This window comes from Pempheris klunzingeri, chromosome 15 (genome assembly GCF_042242105.1).
Source record: "Pempheris klunzingeri isolate RE-2024b chromosome 15, fPemKlu1.hap1, whole genome shotgun sequence".
Lineage (NCBI taxonomy): Eukaryota > Metazoa > Chordata > Actinopteri > Acropomatiformes > Pempheridae > Pempheris > Pempheris klunzingeri.
In genome coordinates this window covers 19,334,872-19,356,939 of record NC_092026.1, presented here as the reverse complement: position 1 = coordinate 19,356,939, position 22,068 = coordinate 19,334,872, and the positions used below count along the sequence as shown (strand labels likewise).

Sequence of the window (22,068 nt, the reverse complement as noted above, 5' to 3'; positions counted from 1 at the left end):
TTTTACTAATTAACCCAACTTTTACCTCTAGTTTGACCTGAAGAGATCAAGCCTGCAAAAAATTGAAGAAAGATAAAAATAATGTTGTGTGTTTGTGTGACTTGATGTAGCACAAATTCAGTGTTTTAACAAGTTGACTTATAAGTTTAAGTTGCACTGCACACAAGATTCACAACATGAGTCTCTACTGAGAGCGACAGCATCCGGCACCATGAGTGGGATGGCCTATTTCAAAATGATCTGTTTACCCCATTTCATGTCAGCTGTCAGGTACAAACACCAGCAAAACCTCTTGGTTTCAAGACAGATTTCAGAGCAATGTCTTACTTTTGTCCAATCTACAAAAGAATCAAGTTATAATGACATGGAATTAAAAAAGAAAAGCAGCAAATTTACATATTTTGTGAGGAAACCATAAATGTTTTGCTTTTTCTAGAAAAAGTAAATAAGCAATTAATTGATGACCAGTTTCTTCTGTCAATCCATTTGTCCAGGAATCCAACTGATCGTTGGACATCATTTAAATTATACAGGCAAAATGTACAAATGTCTTCTAAATGTGAACTGATGTTATAAGCCTTCATTTCTGAGTAATGGTGTGGTCACACCCAAAAGTTTATCCACACATCCACACTAAATAGACCTTTCTTGAAGCTTGGTGACCCACAGACTAGCAGAAGAGCTGGTTGAAGTACTGAAGCTAACAGGCTAACTGCTAAAATGCTTGGCAGACAGGAACATGCTAGTGCTAGTCAGTCACAATAGTTCTCAGAGCTTCTTTTTAATTTCTGTACAGTGCGATTTACTCAGGACTGGTATTTTGTTCATTTAATCATTTTATTATTCCATAAATCATCATTTATTTCACGCAATAATGAGTTGGCCTACTGAAGGGAGAAAAATCTCTCTGAGCTAGCTAGCTTGCTAACAGCAATCTTTGTTCAAGTTTTTATTCAAAATGAATATATCTACAAGACTCCTGTGTAACTAAACTGAATTCCCCTGAATTTCCCCTTTATATGGAAAATATATGCTCCAAGGGAGCAGGTTTATATAACTGGACCATGCAACACAGCTAATAAGGTACAATATCACAAATACAAAATGTTACAATACAAATTTTACTCCACTTTGGACTCTTGAGCCATCTGTTCCCTCATAAGACAATGCTGTTCCAGCCTGCTACTGGTCAACAGCGCAAAGTTGAACTTGAGGTGGAGGTTTTGTCAGGATTTACTTTGCTCCTGCGAGTCGGTCTGATCACTGCGTTTCATTTAAAATGTTTTACCTGCTGGTGCGACTGAGCCTTAAAGATGTTTTTGTTCCCACTTGCTACAAATCAACCCAATGCAAAGTTCAAATTTTCTCAGTTCAACGTGAATTAATGTCATTCATCTAATTTTTCACTAAATTACAGATTTTTAGAGGTGATTGACACACAGGACTAATAGTTCACCTAACTAAGTGCAAGACTACCCACAAATGAGAAAAACAAAAAGAATGGCCTTATTAAAGAATCTGTGACAACAGGCATCAGCTACAAAAATGAACAGTAGACCAAAAATAACAGTTATACTTTTCATGATTTTTTTTTTTTTTAATTTACTGAATTTATACGCTATGTTAGATTGATATTCTAGCCATGATAGATAGAACAAGCTGATTAAAACTGCTGAATAATTCAACAGGAGCCAGTATCTGTTCTAAAGCTGCCTGTGGCCCGACTTGTTAATTGATTAATTGAAATGCAGAGCAGCGTACTGTGCTAACTAATACCCTGAAGGTAAGGACATGGCAGGAGCTCTCCTCTCCTAGTTTAATTAGCATTGCTTTGACACATAATTAATAGCACAGGATGAGAGAATCTGATCAGGCCTCATACCAGCATATGGCACCGACCATCTACAGCCAGACTGTAAGAGCAAAGGCCTCACCAAGCCATTCCATGCAGTTTACTCGAGCACACTGAACCAACAGAAAAGGAACGATTTTACACAATTTGGGATACTGCTTTTTAAAATTACTATAAATCACCTGAGGATTGTCTAATGTTATGATGGGAACAGACTACTGAAACCTATTAAGACTGAACACAAACACATTAAAACTATTTTAGTAGAGGAAATACACAGGACACTTTGGTTTTCTGTACCACAACAGAAGGCGACATCTATCGAAAACAGTCTGACACAGGAAAGATATTGAATTGAAAAATAAAAATATGATTGAAATGAGTTTTTGTCAGTTATTAAATATAATTGTTTTGTCAACACTTGCAAATCAACTATGTTAAAAATAACTGCAATGGGAACAACAGGGAGTGATTTTATCATAATGTTTTTTTTACTTTTACTTATGAACATGACTCTTTATTCATTTGTAATTCAGCTCTGTCTGTTCAAAAGAAAACAAAGAAACAAACGTTGATCTATGACTTTGTCTGGTCGTACTTCATTTTTCTAAACTATAACCTAATGTCACGTTGAACACATCTGCTGACGTCTTTGTGAGGCTGGTAGTTCAGCTCTGAAAGGGTTTGTATAATGGTTCAAACATATTTTTTTGAATTTGAGAAGTCGGTTGGTCGAGTGTTAAACAGCTTCACACACTGAAGCACAAACTGACCCAGACTGGAACACACATGATCCATCTCAGTCGGTCATGACACTCAAATACTGATTATATCAGCTCCACAATTGTAATGCACGATGTGAAGGTATTTTTTTTTGCAGTATCGACGCTGCTGTCTAAGGAGACAAAGTCAAATAAAAGCTTTTCTCCTTGGTGTCACATGATCTGTCAACATCACGAGGTTCATTAATGCAAAGTACCGCATCCGTACAGTGAGCAGCAATACAAATGCATCTGAATGCAAACACCACTCTGCATTACACTAATCTACCGCTGCTTTGCAAAGGATAGAACAATCATCCGTCGCTCTAAGGCTCCTCACGCTGAGCAGCATCGTGGGTGGCTGCGTGGGAGACAGACATCAAAACGGCGATGAGCTACATCACAGCAGCATTTTAAATCTCTTCATCTTTAAACTGCCAGGTTTAACTCACAAGCACATGGAGAATAAAACAAGTTGCTGGGAAACAAGCCTTTCACCAGGGCTCACTTCAAACGCTGTCAATCATAATGCTAGAATTATGCAGATTTAGAGGGAGTGCTGCAGGCTACATCACTTGTATTAACGGCTCCAGGGGGAGATACGTATCATAAAATATCAATAATCCACTAGCAGCAGTAAGTAAGTGATTTGAATGCATTTGCCTCTTAAAAACATCAACACATCTCCAAATAAAAAAGGCAAAAGGCACGGAGATATTCAAATCATCCAGACAGTTTAGCAAAATTAATCTATTTCAGAAGTGAGACGTTACATTGGATAGGACAACAGGGACACGCAAAATGGAGGGAAAAACAGCAGTGCTTCAGTTGATGGTGTTATAATGTAGAAAATACTGAAGCCAGCGCAGCGTATGACAAACCTGTTTCCCAGTGAAATCTCACACCTCTACAGGTACAGCTGATTTCCAGCATATAGACCCATCCCTCCACCTCGGCTATCAGCTATTTTCATGATGAAATGCTGTCTTTTTCTTGAGTTTCTTGGTTAAGCACTTAGTTAAGGTTGGGGAAAGATTGGGGTCTAAGTTTAATACAGAAAATACAAATCCAGAGTGACTTGAAGCACAAGACACACTGTTTTTATTTACATCTAACCAAATCAACACCTTTTCCTAACCTTAACCTTCAAAGCACTGCTAAAGTGAAAAAACCTCAACAGTATCATCCAGTCAGTTTTATAAAAGCTACACAGGATGTGGTGCAGAGTGTACAGCCTCTTTACACCTCCACTACACCACAACAAGGGCTGCAGTCGCAGCATCTCCTTAGTTTTACTTTACAGCCCTCCTCCCTCAGGAGACATTACAAGGTAAGTGCTCTTTAAAGAACTTCTCTGCTGATAATTCTCCATCTTCTCCTGCCTCTCAAACACTCTGAGCTCAGCTTCCCCGAGGCTGGGAACGAAAAAGGCTACTTAGATTTCTTTACTAGCTAAGAGAGAAGTTTCTGTCCTTCCCAGGAGAGAGTAGCATTGATGCAGAACTTTTACACTGAAAAACTAGTAATTGGGGTAAAAGTCCTGATAGACTAGAATTAGGGCGCCCGTCAGAAATGAAGGACATGGTGGCTGGTGAAAATCTCCTTTCACAGTTTGTTGGTCACATCCTTCTGGACACACTGATCTTCTTAGTTTCATGAATAGTCAAACTTTTATAGTTTGAAATCCTGAATAGATCAGGCTGAAGACACACAGGAGCTCTCTCAGAATACGGGAAAAAGAAAGAGAAAAAAAATGAAACCATTACACCAGATAGCACATGAACTGATAAGCCACACTATCCACACATCGCAGAGACTCCACCTCCTGTCAGAGAGATGCTGAGCACGGGATTGTAGGTGACTTGTATTACGCACATTAGTTTACTTTGCATGTTTAATTTAATCTTTTGCAGAAATTGCATTACAATTAAAACAATAACTGTTTTGTTTCTCGGTACACTGAGATGAAATCCATCACGCTGTTGTGATACGACTGGTCAAGATTTAATAACCACCAGCCAGTAGCTACACTCTGCTCCCTCAGACCACTCTGAGTGTTCAGTTACAGTACATCTGTTCACAACAGTGTTTTTCCAGACTGAGTTTATGATGATAACAGAGAACAATTCCCTGTAGGAACATTATCTTTTCTCTTGCCTCCACTGGTGGAGGGTTTAGGGTCACGTACGCTATGTAGTTGGAGGGGATTTAGTGTCATTATGGACCTCTCTAATCACTGCACTATTGCCGCACATAATAACACAATGTACTGTGCTGAATGAGACATAATTTCATCTAATACGCTAAGCGTCGGTACCACATGATATAAGCATATGATATAACTCCCTCTTGAGTGTGGTGCAATTTTTTTTTCATTAAACTACAGGCATAATATATCAAAGATATATTATGATGTATGGTATAATTATAGATATGAATCATGCTATAACCAAGTCATGGTTTAGCTTAGATAGCAGGAATGTAGCCTACAGTAACTCTGAATACCCTCACAAATTATTTTTCAAGTTATAATTCTATCCAGATAGTTGCCAAACTCTTTAATCTTAAATTGATGACAATGTAACTCTGCTGACCCCAACAGTTCTGCATTCAATAAAAGTCCTACTTACATTCATAAAGCTAACCTGTCCAATTTATTTCATTCAATAACACTTCACATTTTTCCATCACATGGTACCAGCTTAACTTAATTCTACTCACTTATATCAGGATAGTTCCTGGTACTTTTTCGCATCACCTTGGTGGTGGATCCAACCGAGCTGAGTTAATACTACAAGGTGACTTGAAAAAACTGCAGACCACCTATTGGTAGGATATAATCATCACAAGCACGACACGGGACATCCTTCACAAACTGAGCATTTTTAAATATCCACACTACTGTCAAAAGCCACCGCCATTTTAAAAAATTTTATTCACTCAGGTTTTAGGGGAATAAACAACTGACCCGACCCTGCATATCAAAAACACAATCCTTTCAACGACTAGTGTACAATGAAGAGGGTATCTGAGCATAGCAAATGAGTGGTTGAGCAAGTGAGAGATTATTTTAAATATCAGCAGATTTTAAGTTATTTAATACAACTAAATTATATGTTCAATAATATGAGGTAATTAATGGCATGTACAGTACATTTCTTATGTGGGAGGTCAAATAAACTTTGATTGATTGATTGATGAGGAGGTACATGGTCTTAACATGGCTGCAAATACATTTTGTAAAGGCAGCAATCCAATGTAAAATGTAAAAGCACTGTATGTTATATTTCAATAATCTGGTTCAGTGTTTTAATTCCCTGAGAGCTGAGAGCCGCATGTGAGGGACACAGAAGGAGAGAGGAAACCCCAGTTTGAAAGAGACTCTTTCTTCAAATATCAAATATCAGTAAATTCACTTTTTTATTGGCCAGGCATTAATATTAATACCAGTGCAGTCTTGCGAAAACCCACAACTTGCAGGGCTCTGAAAAACTAAGAGTTATACGTGAAAATGCACACACATAAATGTACGCACACTCAAAAACTAGCGGGGGGTGAAATTGTAGAGGCAGTTGAGAATGTCGCTGCAGGGAAAAAGACGGGAGGGAACTGCTAAATTCTCTCAGCAAAACTCTTCATCCCCCCTGTATCTCCTCTTTCACACTCCCTCTTCCTCACGTCCCCTCTATTGACCCTTCTGCTCTCCCCACTAACCTTTTACTAACATATAACCTTCTCCAGCTTTCCCCTCTCTTATCTCATTTTACTGTCCAAAAACCACTTTCCCTCTCCCACTATCCCCTCCCTTCATATGTGCTGTACTTCCTGACACCCTCCTCTGCCTCGTGCTTCGTCTTATGAAGTCAAACCATCTCAAAGATGTGAGGCGGTGCACCCAGAAAGCAGATGGTGGCCGGTACACACATACAGCAAAGTTACTTAGGGAAGAAATAGGAAAGTAAGCCAAAGATGTCACTGCAGTTGCGAGACATACAGACGGAATTCTACAAGACATCCTGCAGACTCTGACCCCCAAAATATATCCTGTCCGACTTTATATTACTCTTCCTCCCATGACCCACCTTCAATCCTCCTTATCCTCCTTTCTCTCCTTCTCCCGCATCCCACCCTCCTTCCTCCTCTTCCTCCTTCACCTCAGTGTGTTTAGCTCTGTCTTGTTGTGTTGAAATTCAGCCTTTCCCTTTTGTCTTTAACGACCACTGACTCAGCTCCGTCCTCCTCTCTAATGCAAACTGACCGAGCCTGCTTCTTCTCATCAGCAGTCGCCACAGAGCAGCAGTCTGCAGAGCTGTGGTCACGCAATACTGACTTCATAAAAAATACACAGCAGTGACAGCATTAAGCTGTGATCAGCATCTATTCTAGTGTGTGACAGGGACTGTGCCGTATGAAGTTATGCGGACAGATACTTGCCAATTAGCCTTGCAAAAAAATGCTGAGCGCATAAGTCGCATATTAGCAAGCCACTTTTAAGATTTTCAAGGTGAAATGTGTTATTCTAATGTAGGGAGGGCATATGAAAATGTGAAATTAAAATTCCCACAGCAGTCTGTGTCCCCAGAGCTCAGCGACGCCACCTGTCTCTCTGTGGCCTGATGGAGAGGGCATATTTCATCATTTTTAGTAGGAGTAGTAAGTAAGTAGTAAGTGAGAGTAAAGGCAATGGCTAAGTCAAAACAGCAGCTTCTGACGACAGCCAGTACAAACAACACTTCTTATCAGCAAACACAAGTGGGATGCGATATAGAGAGCAGAGGCCACCAAACTTCTGGGTTTGCTGTTCCAGAAGCATCTGCTGCCAAATGTGTTTTGCAGGAGGAGTTATTTCATTGGGCTCACAGGGGTAGGTGTAATAATAATAATAATAATAATAATTGTATCAGTCACATTTAACAGTAAGACCTATAAAATACTGAGCTTTTACCAACAAGTAAGACACAATGTATTAACTAAATGCTAGTTTCATTTATCAAAGGCAACATCACCGATAATGATGGATGACTGACTGCTTGTTACTGCCCCGACTGGGGAGGTCAGGAGCACAACATAAAAGTTAAAGGGTTCTTCCCTCCCTGGTCTCCAAACCAAAGTCTGACCACTGGATTGTAATGAAAGTGAAATAATTTATTACTGCGTCGGGCTGAAAATGTGACAGTAAAGTGAGGCAATATAATTCAGGGTGAGCCAAGGCCAAAGCAACATACAAAAGAATCCATCTTCTCAAAAAGTGCTGACTAACCCAAGGTGAAACAAACAAACAAATAAAAAGACATTCACCGAACTGAGCCTCCTTCTATAAAGCAGGAGTCAGCAGTGCAAAAGAAAATGGCGGCTCATCCCCAGAACTTCGGTGCTGTACTGTATATGGATCATTATTCTATTAATAACATTTACACAGATTTAAAACTAATAATAAAAAACGATGGCAATAAATAGCCTGACATGATCTCAGATTGTTGTGGAATACAATGAATGAGGAAATGAACAAAGTAGCTACTGAGCTTTCATAGGAAGTGCACAATTTACTGACAATATTGTGTCTGTATTGTAATATTGACCTTAATATTCGCAAGCAACACTACGTGATGGTGGATGGGCATGTGCGGACATACAGGAGACCAGAGTTTCCATTCTGTAACAGATCTGCAATTAATGTTAGAAACTGTATGAAATGAAATGAAATCTGAGCTGTAACCATACTGTTGCTGACATATGCAGAGATTGTAGAGAGCCAGATTTTAAATGACATGATTAAAAAGAAATACTGTTATTGAATGTAATCTAAGGTTCTGCTGTATTATCTATATTTCATACAGCTGAGTTGAATAATGCTGGTGAGTAATGAATAAATCACTCACATATCAGATTTTCACTTCATCTGTGCCTTCACCTTCTTTATTTTTGACAGCTGCATAAGTTATTCTCGCTTTTCAGCATTGTGAGAATGTTTTTTGCTCACAATTGTAAAAAAAAAAAAAAAAAAAAAACTCAACTCAGCATTGAGGGAAACAACTTCAGATGCACATTTCTTACAAAACAAACACTTTGGGGTGGCTGCGCTCAGGAGGCAGAGCGGGTCGTCCACTAACTGGAGGATCAGCGGTTCAATAGCAGTGTCGCAGCAGTGTCATGACCTCTGCAGATCGAAGCCGGTTCAGAATCTGAAGTGAATTTGAAGGCATCTGAGATGATGATGATCTCGCGTGATAAATGGCCTAATTTTTTGGAAGCCAGACTTCTTCCGGGGGCAGCCTTGAACAAATCCAGCAGTCCAGCAGGTCCTAATAGCAAATGGATGGACTGGAGTGCTCTGTCAGCCTTTCACTTAACTACCAGTTCCTGGGTTAATAAATCCAGATTCATGACTGGTGGCTCCACATTTGTTCTGTAACCTTGACTTCATCAGATCCCATTCATGGCTCCGCTCTGTCTGCACACATTACCATAAATGACACTAAAGAAGAAATATGACGAGGATTTATCCTCAGCTATTTTCCTTTTTCCTCATCCTGGTCCTCGCTGATGCTGCCCTCTCATGAATCACAAAGCACCGGGAGGTTTACATTTCACCATATTCACACCCAATAGCTCATACTCACTGGTTTATCTGCTTCTCAGAGCAAACAACCGGCTCACTGAAAAGCAATACATTCTTGCGAGACAGGACAGTGCCACACCTGAAATAGGCTGCTGAATTTGCACCAGCCTCAGCGTTATTCCTGGAAGAGATGAAAGATACTTCATGAGCTCAGAGATTTAATCAAGCACCCCTAATATTCCCCTGGAGCCTCCACAGCTTAAATAACCAACCAATAGCCTTCATTGGGTGAGTAATAACACCCTTGAGTTTGCCATTCAACCTCCAGCTACTCATGACTGCTTTCATCTTCAAACATGTGAATGTGAACCAAACCATGATGTCTTTAATTCGATGTAATTAGTCAAAATACAAATAACAAGATCAAGGCATAGAAATGATGATCACCTGCCTGCGTCTTTGTGGCCTGATCACAGGGCGATTGGAGGACAGGCGGCAAAAAAGTGTAGAACCTGTCTGAATACGAATGAATTTCACCACAACTTTCCCAACAGTCTCTTTCACCTGACGAAACATTTGACTCCCAAACAGCTTTTTAAACTGACTTTGAGGCAGGGCAGGACGTCTTTCTTTCCCTCTGCAGGCAGGAAATAAACTGACTACTAATGACAGATTTAGGTCTAAACTTCTCTGCTGGAGGACTCTTTGGGGAATCCTGTGAACCCACGAGCCACCATCATCTTAACACTCAGGAATGAGGGTGAAAATGCAAATCAGCACACACACACACACACACACACACACACACACAGTAAGAGTGCGGTGGTATTATCTGCCATTAGGCTAGGATCAGAGTCGTTTAGTGTTCTTGAGATTATCTGTCATTAGGCTATGATTACAGCACACACTCCAGTGGGTCTATATCAGCTCAGAGGGGAGATAAAAACCTCAGGGAAGACTGATGAGGGAAGGAAGCAAGACAGAGAGCATACCTGAAGATGACGGTTGGGAAAGTGAGTGCAACCATCTATCCGTCATGTGTGGATGATGAGGAATATGATTAATGACTTACTAGACAAAAAAAATTCATTTCTGCTTCACTGCAGATGCTGCTTGAGAAGACAGCCTTATATGCATAAATCATAGGTCATGTGTCATCACAGCTGGGCCATTTATCGATTGTAACGTGACCCTGTTTTGCTCTCAACCTTGGAGGGGTCATTTCTGTCCGTAATGTCCAGCTGTAACTAGAAGTTGCTAGTAACGTGTTACATTTACCCCTTTACATGTAGATCATCATTCTATTAATACATTGCCCTTCTGAGATGAATAGTTTTGCAGAATACTCCTTATTCTTATCAAGTTATTACTCCTCACTCATTTGCAATAAAATATATGTACTTCTACACCATGACATTGGGCTACACACTCATCGCTGTTTCTACCGATACATTTAAGGCGTTTGTGTCCGGTTGAGCAAGTGTAGCAGACCACTACACCACAAGTGTAGCAGTAAATGTAGCCCTGATGCAGAAATCGACTTCGACCCTGGAGGAAAACAAACATCGCCTCTTTGCTTCCCGACCACGGTCACTCAATGCATGTATGCACACACCTGCCTCATTACGACCAGGCTCTGGTCAGCAGGACGACTACTGCTCCCGAGAAGGTTGTTTTTATACCAGAAACTGTCCCAATAAATATAGCTAAAAGCCCACATGCACACACAGGATGCAGACTGCATCCAAGCCTCTCCTATGTGAATTTATTAAGTGAAGCACTTTTTTTTCTTGTTGTTTTAAGAGCTCACAAGTGTTTAACAGCACATATTTTGTCATGTGTCTGGTTTTCAGGCTCTCTTTACTTCTACTTGAGTAAGTATAATTATAAAGTAACAATACTTCTACATGAGTACCATTTTTATTGATTCTACGCACCATCGGTTGTAACTATGAGCTACAGCATAGGGCCTACATGTATTTTCATTTATAAGGCCAGATCACAGGACAGGTTTGTTCTAAAAGTCCATCCTACTAACGCTGAACAGGGGCAGATTGGCTCACTCCCCCTTTTGTGTTTTATTTTTTTAAGTTATTCATAAAAAGCATTGTTGCTGGCTTTTTACTTCATTGTGTTTTTTCATCATCAAATAATTCCTAAGAAAGGCGTTTTGGCGAACAATGTGTCCGCACAACGACAAGGAACAAGGAAGTGCATCATTTCTTCATTCTTTTCTTCCAGAGCAACACATTACCACTGAGATAACGGTGGTTTGCTAAGGTTTGCTTAGTTTTAGGCACAAAAATTAATTGGTTAGATTCAGGGAAATGATTGGTTTGGGTTAAAATAAGTACTTTGTCTGTTGCTGTGAAAAGTAGTTGGTGTTTTACAAAATCCTAAACTTCAGCAGTTAGATTATATTCACTTCTCCATTAATTAAATCTTTTCTATGCAAGGACCCAAGCTAGTAAGACTCCCACAAAGTAGCCAATCAATGCCTTTGGCTGCCTCTGTGAGTCACACAACGTCACCTTGCACAGTCCTCTAAAGTCAGTTTTAGAGAAATAAAGAGCCATTTGAAGAAAATCAAGTACCAACTGAAAATAATGAGAGGGTTTTGTACCTTCGAGGGATAATGTTTTTTTTCTCTTAATTGCTTTATTTAAATTATTGCAGGTAATAATTTCTTTCCTTAAAACTGATCTGTAGGTCTGAAATAAAACCTAAATCCAAGTGCTTCCCATATTAATAACGGTCATGCATCACCTGACTTGTTCTTGTCATTAAGCAGTGAAACAAGTGGTACATGCTGCACAGATGCTGAATTATTGTGAAAGAAGAAACACAAACATCATTGCTTCTCAGGACGCTTTTCAGCTCCTTCAATTCACTCTGATAAACAGGTTCAGCTAGACCTTGCCCCTGGCACCGGCAGAGCACTGAAACAAATGACATGTGGAGAGAAGTCATTATTAAGTGAGTGATGAACAATGGGTGGGCTCTCTCAGGAATAAACGGCTGAAGGACAACATATTGGTTTGGCCAAGCTGTAGGTCCTTTTTTTCTTTTGTTTATGGCTTCTAAATGTCAGATACGTCTCTTATCAAAATAATTTCCTTTTGAGGCAATAAACTCTTTAATCCAGTTGTTGCCTGTCGATACCGATGTAATATGGTCGAAATCATGTTTTCTGTCCATCCTGCTCTTCTGGTCTAATCCCTCAGTAGTTATTTGCTCTCTGGTGTATTATAACCTGCCCCCCTTGTTGTATCTGTCGTCATGTCTATTCTCATCCATCCCTGACTTTTATGTTATTGATCCATTCTAGATATTTGTCTATATCTACAATACACTTATATGCAAATGGCACATACTTTGCATTCATTCGCTTTTGTTGTTCTTCGGTTACTTTTTCCATCCTGTTATGACTGTGCGACGACTTTCATTCATGGATTTAACAGAATTTGCCATCAGCAAGGTTTTATCTCTTCATCTTATCTTTGTTTTATTCCCCTTCCAAACAGCCCGCCTAGTCATCTTTGCCGTTTTAATCTTCCTCTAACCGTCCTGTGTAAATACACACTCAGGAGCTTTAATGTACATAACACCCTCTGATTACTGACCACTCCTGCACTTGAACAAGCATTTCCACTGCAGCTTTCTAATTTATAACTACAGCCTGAGGAAGTATACTGTAGGAGGAGGGAGAGTCCACAGAGCAACATTACTGTGTTTAGCAGCAGGTCAGATATGTCTCTTTCACTCAAGGCGGCTACATCTTCATATTAATGTGCTTACATAAACGTTAACCTCATGTTTGCTTGAAACGCCCCGGGCCAATCCAATTAATTTAAACCTACAGTGGAGAGAGTAGCACATATGAATTTATTACACACAAACATACTCACGAGGAGACACACACACACACACACACACACACACACAAAGAGGCAATTAATGCCCTTTACAGCTTGAGATTGTCTTAAATTGGCCGAAGTATGTCCTTCACAAGGATACTCAGCTTCGGAAAACATTTGGATAATATCTTTACTGACTGAGAGTCTGAGACAATTACCCAGCTGATGTCATCAGGGTAATCTTGGGTTTGGCTTGAGGCTTGACAGCGTGTCACCTGGACATTGTGATGTTATACAACACAAAGCAACACAAGCTGCAGAGTGTTGTAGCTAGTGGGCCCTGCGGTGAAACATCAACAGAAAGCTGTTTCGCTGAAAACAACCACAACTGACCAGTTTGATGAAGTTCTAGCTGAACATGTCCACAAGCATCTGCATATTTATGACACTTTGTCATATCTTCATTCAAACACACCCCGAAATCTTAACAGTCAAATCTGCGTCACGCTCTGCCTTTGGTCCGGTTTTGCGCCGTCCTCCAGCCGTTTGAGAGGTGGAGCGTTTTGCCTGACTAGTTGACTTGCTCAAAATTTGTTACATTTTCCCTTGATTTTCGTGCTTGTAATGTACTCGTGCTTGAGTCTGTGTGTCCATTCCTGTTCGTATTGGCTAAAAGTATGCTTTTACAATGATAATAGGATGTTTTACAGTTTATATTAACATGACACAATCACAGCATAATCACAACAATAACAATTTGCAACAAAAACTGCTTTTCAAAAATATATTGTATTGCACCTATAAAACAGACCAACGTATCACAAAAAGATATTCCTCCATATTATGAACAAGGTCAGATTTGTTCTTTGGGGATTGCCAAGAAACATCCTGGAAAACAGAGGAAAAGACTAAGTGAAGTAGATGTAGTAAAAGATTTACAAAAAAAAATTAACATATGACACATCTTTACATAACAGCTGGAAAGAATTGGACATCAAAGAGTATCAAAGTCTTTAATTAGAGTTAACTTGTACACAGCATCTGCTCAAATCAAGTACTGAATAATACAGGCCAGTTTTTTATTATAAGGGTGCATCAGTTATGGGGAAATCAAGCCCTGTCGATCAATAATACAGTTTTCCCCACCAAGCTGGTGTGCGTGTGAGCACAACGGCAGCCTTGATTTGATTTAACAATTAACATCAAGTCTGTGGAGTAGCGTAACCCAGTTTGACATGTCTTGAACGCACTGAATTTCTGAAATGATAAACAGTTGAGTGAAAAAGAAGCAGAACTAGTGAAAGAATCAAGAGGATTTCTGAGGGCAGCAGAGAAAAACCACAATACAGCAAAACTAATTAAATAATCCACTAATTAATGTAAAAACCCAATGTTGCACCTGCTCAAACAATGCTCGGTGAAAGAGGAAAGTAAAGCAGAACAAAATAACTCACAAGAGCTCCAAAGTTTCTGAGGGCACAATTAGAGACACAGCAGAAAACCAATAAACACAAGAGAAGCAGAAGAAACAGTCTCTGCTTGCGTCTGTCTGTTCTGTGAGAATAAAAGAGCAGCTTTTGTTGTTATTGGAGGAGGGTCAGCAAAAAATAGATTTTTTCTGCTTCATTTTGCATCAACATTCACATTTTTAGCTACGATGGCTCTATTGATGGCCATGCCGAGTCTTTCTGACGGCTGGGTCTACACAATCAGTCCAGACTGAAATATCTCTGCTCGAGGGACTGCATTCAATGTAAATCCATATTGGATTAATCCTGCTGACATTGTTGATCCCCTGACTTTTCTTCCAGCACCGCCAGGGGGTTAACATTTGTGGTTTTAGGTGGTTTAAGTGTGGTTTTATAAGTTTTCCTTTGGGTCCTTAGCAACACATCCACCAAGTGTAAAGTGAATTGGATGAACGATTCTCAAAATACACAAAGGACGGACAAACAAACATGCAGTACAGAGATTTCCTCCTTTACTGTGTGTTCACACCAAAAGCAAGTGTAATTTTTGCATCTGATTGCTTGACTCACACAGGCAAATTCTGTGTCATTAGCGTTACATTACTCACATCTCTTCCCTTTTGGTGTGAACACAAACTTCTTGTTCTAGATATTGGATGGATTTCCATGACATTTAGTGCACAAATTCATCTTTCCCCCAGAATCAACTGGACAAACTTTTCATCTAATGCCATTATCAGGACAAAATGTTGTCCTACACTTTGGTTTAAGACTAAAATTCTGCAAAACTAATAACATTTCCAACAGCTTCTATTGTCCTTCAGTTGTCTGGTGCTAATTAACAAAGTTTAGGACACTAACAAGCTACATTAAGATGATGAATACTGTAAACTTTATAACTGCTCATCATTAGCATTTAGGCACTGTCATTGAGTTACAATTTCATTCAACAACCTTGATTATGTTGTGACTATATGCATGTTATTCATGTGCAGGTGTGCATCTGAGAGAATAACTTTTACACTATTTTACAAGATTAGACAGTTTGTGGGAGTTTTTATTTCTCTAAGCCTTTTCTGCTCAGCTGGTGGTGACAGCCTCAGTTTGCAGGAGAAACACTGAAGAGGAGCAAGATCTGATTGGTATGTGATGTTGAACACATTGTAATAATGCACTTTTTGGCTTCTAACTTTTTACGTCCTCTATATTTAGTGCTACAGTGTCTACAATTAATGTACACAGCAGCCTGACATCAAGTGATAACTTCTTGCTTTCAGTAAAAGCTGGATGTTGGGGCATACAAATAAGTTCATGGCAAGCTGGCTTGTATGTGGACCATATCTACGATGGCAGCCACATGCTTTATTCAGAGCACAACATGCCCTGAGGCGGCATGAATTCTGGTCTGTTCACTGCAGCTCTGACTCCGAAAAATTAGTCCGTCCATCCCTTTACAAAACATTGTATGATTTTTAAGCATAAGTACAAAATTGTTTCTCTTGACAGATGCCCTTTACTGTTTTTCACTAAGGACAAACACACCAATCTGATTTTAGTATTGATGCTTATAAATGCCGTCTTCTCTCATTTGAGTGTCTGGACTTGCTCTTTGCAGGTTTGCCCACTTAAATATAAAATACACCAGCTCTACGCCATTTCTTTCCCAAGGAGTACATGTGGGTACAGCTTATAAATAATACCTATTTTTAGGCTATGCTGCGATGACATATGATACATATGCATTTTCTCACCCCAACCCTATAAAAGGTAAACATAACACTGAATAATTGTATTAATTAAGATAGTATAATAATATAGTTGTTAAAATATAGTTGTATAGAGTCTCTCCAGTGTGTGAGACCACAGATATTTCATGCTATTAGCGGTAGTTAAGCTAATTATATCTGCTCTGGCTGCAGTATAATAGCTACAGAAAAGGTAGTGTGTTGTGTTTGCTGCCACAGAAAAGAAACATAAAGTCCCCTTTAATGTAATGACACTACGGTAACGTTAATCTTTACAGCAGCATTCGTGCGGACTGTGTAAAGTTAACATTAGTTAGCAGATACAAGTCGGGCTACAGTCAATTAAAAGAGCTTAAAGACATAGTTTGTAGATGCAGAGGTGGAAGCCGCAGTATTAACAAATGGATCCGATGATTGACTGCATTTGCTTTTATCACAGACACAGCAGGACTTGTAGTTTTTCAATGATTGCCAGCAGGGGGGAAACAAAAAAGACAATGGTAGGTTGTGATATTTGCTCCCACACTGTGCTCTTAACTTATTTTTCCTGTTCATGGGCAAATGAGAATGAAATATTTGCACTGTGGAGCCCTGAACAATGTTATGTTGATAAAATGACTGTGTGTAACATGAAAGGAGTTGGTCGTGGTGACAAACACAGAGAATCATCACCAGTTCTGTCAGTTTCTTCTCAGCTCAACAATATGTTTTAGTGTCTTTCAGCTCTTTATTTTAGCTTTAATGTCCGTAACTGTAGTCCAGTCTCACAGTTCTCATCAATGCCATGCCTTGTTTACAGTGCAAAAAGTTTATGCGACCAAACTAGAGACAAGAACAGACCTAGAAGGAGGATATTAGACTTGCTTTCATCAGGTGGTCATTAACACAACTCAAACTGAATACAAGCGTTGCTCCATATCTACTGGATGTGTAATAGCAACTGTTTGCTAATGTTTCCTATGAACGAAATAATGCGTTCATGTTGCTTATTGCGTGTTCCACTGCCCCCAAGTGGTCATGAAAATGAATTATGCCTTTAAGCATCATCATTTGAACTAACTTCAGCTTTCTCCAGATCCCCATGACCAACAATGTCATGTTCTGTCAGTGATCGCAAGTTTCTCTTACATTACTGTCTCTGCAAACACCGGGCCAACCTGCCTTCAGTCATACCCTAATGTAAGAAGCTATTTCAAAACACACAGTCATTCTATCATGCTGTTAATATCAGAAGGCGATTAAATGCACGGTGACTTTACCGCCCTGCGGGTAGCTGTTTCACACGCTGACTTCCTTGAATCTCATCACATAAACCCTTGCGCTTCACTCCTCCGGCTAACAAGTCAACACAGCACCATCTGTGGCTGTTAAAATATGTATTTCTACTTTGTTGTCATTTAGTACCACCTCCGTAATGAACAGTGAACTGTCTCCAGGGGGGGGCGGGGGGGAGGAGATGTAAAGCTCAGTTTGAAACCTGCGCCTTTGGATCCCCCCACCTCTGCAGTCTTAACTTATTATGCTGCTGTGGTTTATGGTCCGTGCATGACGAGTGTGCTGCTGGGTCAGATAAACAGAGAGATAGATGGAGGAGAGGGAGACAGAATATCAGTGGGAGAATGGACAGGGCAAAAACTGTGAAACCAAATCCACAGAAGAAGAACTAAGAGCTGATTGACCGACCAACAGGAAATATTAAATAAAATATTCAGTACTGTCAGTGTTATCCACCTCTGATATGGTGGGAGTTTCTCTTTGATCAGGAATGCATGAGAACAAACTATAAAACAAGCAGATCTTTTTTACCTTCAATGCTTATTTCACAAAAAATGTACACATTTGTTAAAACTGTTGGGTGGATACAGCTGCTTTGAAGAGCTGCAAACCCTAAAACAATGTTATCATTCTGAGCCTTTAGGTTTTAGTGTCCCATTGTGGTTTAAATGTGGTTACAGAGGCTTTTGCGCCCAGACAGGGATGAAACTGAGGGGAAAAACTGAAGCATCTCTATTGGCTTGGGTCATGAAATCCTCTTATGAGTAACTTGAAACAGCTGCACAGAAGGAGGTGATGACAAAAACATCAAATCGCCAGAAGAGGAAGAGACAGAACAGAGCAGGAAGAGGCAGTAAAGGTCAGAGAGGGAAACGAGATGGTGTAGCCTAGAAACAGGAGGAAAGCGTGCAGGAGGGGGAAGGTGAAGAGGAAGACTTAGGAGAGGAGAGATCCAGCCACACAGCAGCAGCTCTCTGATTCAGATACAGCAAGAGGGCAGAGATCCGGGCAGAGGTGAGGACAGAGAGAGAAGTGAAAGACATGATGCAACAGGAGAGAGAGAGAGAATGGAGGAGGACAGAAGCTGACAGAGAACAGCAGGAATAGATCGCACAAAGAAAAAGGCAACGAGCACAAAGAGAAGTTAGCGGCATGTATGAGTCAGAAATGGCCAGACAGAAGAGACACAGCAGGGGGTAAAGAGAAAGAAGGGAGAAGGTGGTAAAGAGACAGAAATTCAGATGTATAAATGAAGCTGGAAAGGTTTCTTGAAAAGGAAGGTATAAAAAAAAAACTGTACAGATCTGTTCTAACTGCATTCACCTCCTTATATCACCTCCTCTATCTGTAGAAGCAATCACTCCACAGCCGTCAGCCTTTCCTTTTAACTGAAGCAGAACCATCAGACCCAAGTGATTACGGTGCCTATTGTTTCATATGACATTTTCATGATGACGTGTGACAGACGGCCTGTCACAGAGAGGACTAGACAGATGGGTATGAAGTAGATTAAAACTCAGAGGGAGACTGAAAGGGAAAAGTAGATCAGGTGCCAGAAGATCCAATGATATAGATATTTCAACAGCAAAAAAAACGTAGGGAAGCCAATAAAAATACAAAATGGATTCAAGAAAACACAAAACAGGAGAATCAAAGAGAGGATCAGGTGGCATATCAGTCAGTTGTGAGGGATGGAGAACTTTCACAGCCATCTGCTTCAATTACATACAGGTATGTCTCATTACACACTGAGATTCGTCTCCATTCATCTGCATTTGCATCCTCCCTTCATCCCCATTCCCTCCCATTTCTTTCTCTCTCCTCCACATGCAGGGGAATAGATATGTCTGCACGTTCTCACCTGAGAAGCTGCCTATTCACATGAAGGTGCATTGGCATGAAATAACTTCATACAGGCAGTTTTTTCTCCTATTTTTTTTTTTTTCCATCACTGAGGTAATCCAACCAGCAACCTCCCAAACCCGCACAGACTACAACCTCTCTCACACACCTTCACACTCTTGCAGCTGCTCTCCGGAGTGTGTGAGCACAAACATGGCTCAGTCCCAGGATGCTCACCACGCTGCTCTGAGCACCAAATTAAGCAGAAAACAAAGCGATAACATTGTTTTACGCACACAGTGGATGAACCGGCTTCTAACACGTTTGGGTCACAATGAAATGTTTCTTTTGGCTGAGATACAGAGCGAGTATTTCTGTCCGGATCAAAGGCACCTCAGTTACGCAAAGCTCCCCATGAGAGACTATGAGTCCTGGAAGTAAAAAAAAAAAAGCCCAGCTAATTGAAATACGACAAAGCAGAGTAAATGAAGGTGGAATGCTTGAGCCCAAAGAGCTGTAATCTCAGTCCACTCATAAAATCGATCCAGTTCTTGTAAATAACGTAAGATTCAATCATCATATTTCCCATCAAACCACCCAACACTCATTATTTCTCCTTTACAACCGGGCGCTGATGCGTAACCAAGACGCGCAAAAATTCCTCAGCCTAAAGAAAAAAGTCCCCGTACTTTTCCAAATAAACACATCAAGTAAACGACACAAACAAATGAAAATCCAGAAAATAGTCGCCCTGTGTTTCTCCAGGCGGTTTGACAGAGGGATAAAGTCCCGTTTAAAGCCGCACCTCTCGGGTCTGCGCTGCCCGGACTCGCTCCGTCTCCTCCGGGGAAAGTAAAAGAGCGCACAGCCTGCTCACCTTCTCCGGTTGTCCCATACGAGCTGGACAGAAGCAGGGCGACCTGAGCGATAATCCCAGCGACTCTTTTAGTCCCCAGATCCATGATGAAGCGGCGGGAGGCTGCAGAGAAGCCCGGCGGCTTGCTGGAGGAGAGAGACGGTCAACCTCTCTTCTCCAGCTCCAAGAGAGATCTCCTCAGACCGACTGGAGGGACAGAGGAGGGAGGAGGGGGAAAGAGAGAAAGGAGGAGGAGAGTGCGAGGAGGGGGAGGGAGAGGGAGAGGGGTCTGTTGTGCCCTCATGTAATCAGCAGCTCTGTGGTTGGTTAATAGGCGCAGACTCTCACAAGCACACCTGAACTCTCACATGCAGCACTCAGGTCAGAGTGAGCTGCCATTTGAAATGGTTTAGTGTGAAACTTTAGTGCCCACAAAGAGGCAATTAGGTTTAGTTTCACCACATGGCAAGCAACAAAAACGACACACACACAAACCAGTCCAGAGGAAAAAACATGAACCAGCAGCAGTGAGACTGCAGGTACTCGCCCTGTGTTGTCTTTAGCATCTTGCAAACTTCCTGGTGTTCAGCAGGTGTTTACCATGTTCTCCATCTTGGTTTAACTTGGTAGCATTCAAACATTTGCTAATTAGCAGTGCGCCTCATGTTCAGACACCAGCCTCACAGTTGCTGAGGTGAAATGTAGCCAAGTACATTTAACTAAATACAGTTTTGACATACTCATGTTTTACTTGAGTGTTTCCCTTTGATGCTAACCTTACTTTACATTACTACTCATTTCAAAGGTGAATCTTTTTACTCCACTTCATTTATTTGCATTTATAGTTACTTGTTGCATGAAAAAAATGTTCTTTTTAAATGATGCAGTAGGCGTACCATACTACTAATCCACTCAATAGTAAGTAAAATTGGCTCCACAGTGGCAAACTGCACCATTAAAATGCTTTAACATGTCTTAGTTAAAGATAAAAAACAGAGTAATATAACACAATACAGTACCGTGAAAGGAGCCATTCTGCATAATGAGCACTTTTTAATTTTGACACTTTAAGGAGTACATTTTACTGCTAATTCTTATGTAGGACACTTTTCAATTCAAGACTTTTACTTGGAGTATTTATTCCACCACTGCCCATGTAAAGTTACAGTGAATTAAAATCCAATATAAGAATTTAAGCAATAAGCAATTTAAAATGCAAAATGTATTCACTAACTAAACAGTTAAACCTTTCCAAGCAGGCAACAACAAAAGAACCTAATTAAGTGTTTTACTACAAGGCTGCAGTGGAGCTAGTACAACCCCCTTGGAATAAAAATCCAAAGTTCCTGTTCTTTCCATTCTTACAAACCATACATCTGCAAGGTATTTTGTGCCAATTCCTCTGGTAGATGTCGACGTATTTCACTACATGATTACAAACTGACCTGCTGACATGAGATGAAAAGTCAGTGGATCACCTGAGTCATTAGATATTTATTATCTGTATCTGTTTGTTGTGATATCTCACTGTGGACCAGTGGTGCACAGACTGTCACTGCCATCCCTACAGTGTGGTTAAAAGTCTTACATGAAAATGAAAGAGGGGGACAAGGTGAAAAAAATTGCCAGTGCATTCACTAATGACCTGCCACACGTCTATTTGTCTTCAATTCTTCCCCAAAGGTTACATCTTGAAGCCGTGAGACAATTTTGAACGGACCATGTAAAGGAATCATACAGCGTAGACTCTCCTAAGGAGCAGGACGGATAGGAGGTGGATTAGCACAGAGCAGATATGAGTGACAATAACAATATTACACCATTAGTGTTTCAGAATAGAAAGCAGATGGAG

General features: G+C 40.4%; 1 protein-coding gene across 1 annotated transcript in view; it reads right to left on the bottom strand.

The window, feature by feature from the left end:
• Positions 1-20,322, bottom strand: part of LOC139213840 (contactin-associated protein-like 4) — a 90,683-nt gene extending 70,361 nt beyond the window's left edge. The window contains exon 1 of the mRNA XM_070844502.1: positions 20,238-20,322. Within this exon, the coding sequence (XP_070700603.1) occupies positions 20,238-20,322 (85 nt within the window). The remainder of the gene's footprint in view (positions 1-20,237) is intronic.
• Between the last annotated feature and the right edge of the window lie 1,746 nt (positions 20,323-22,068).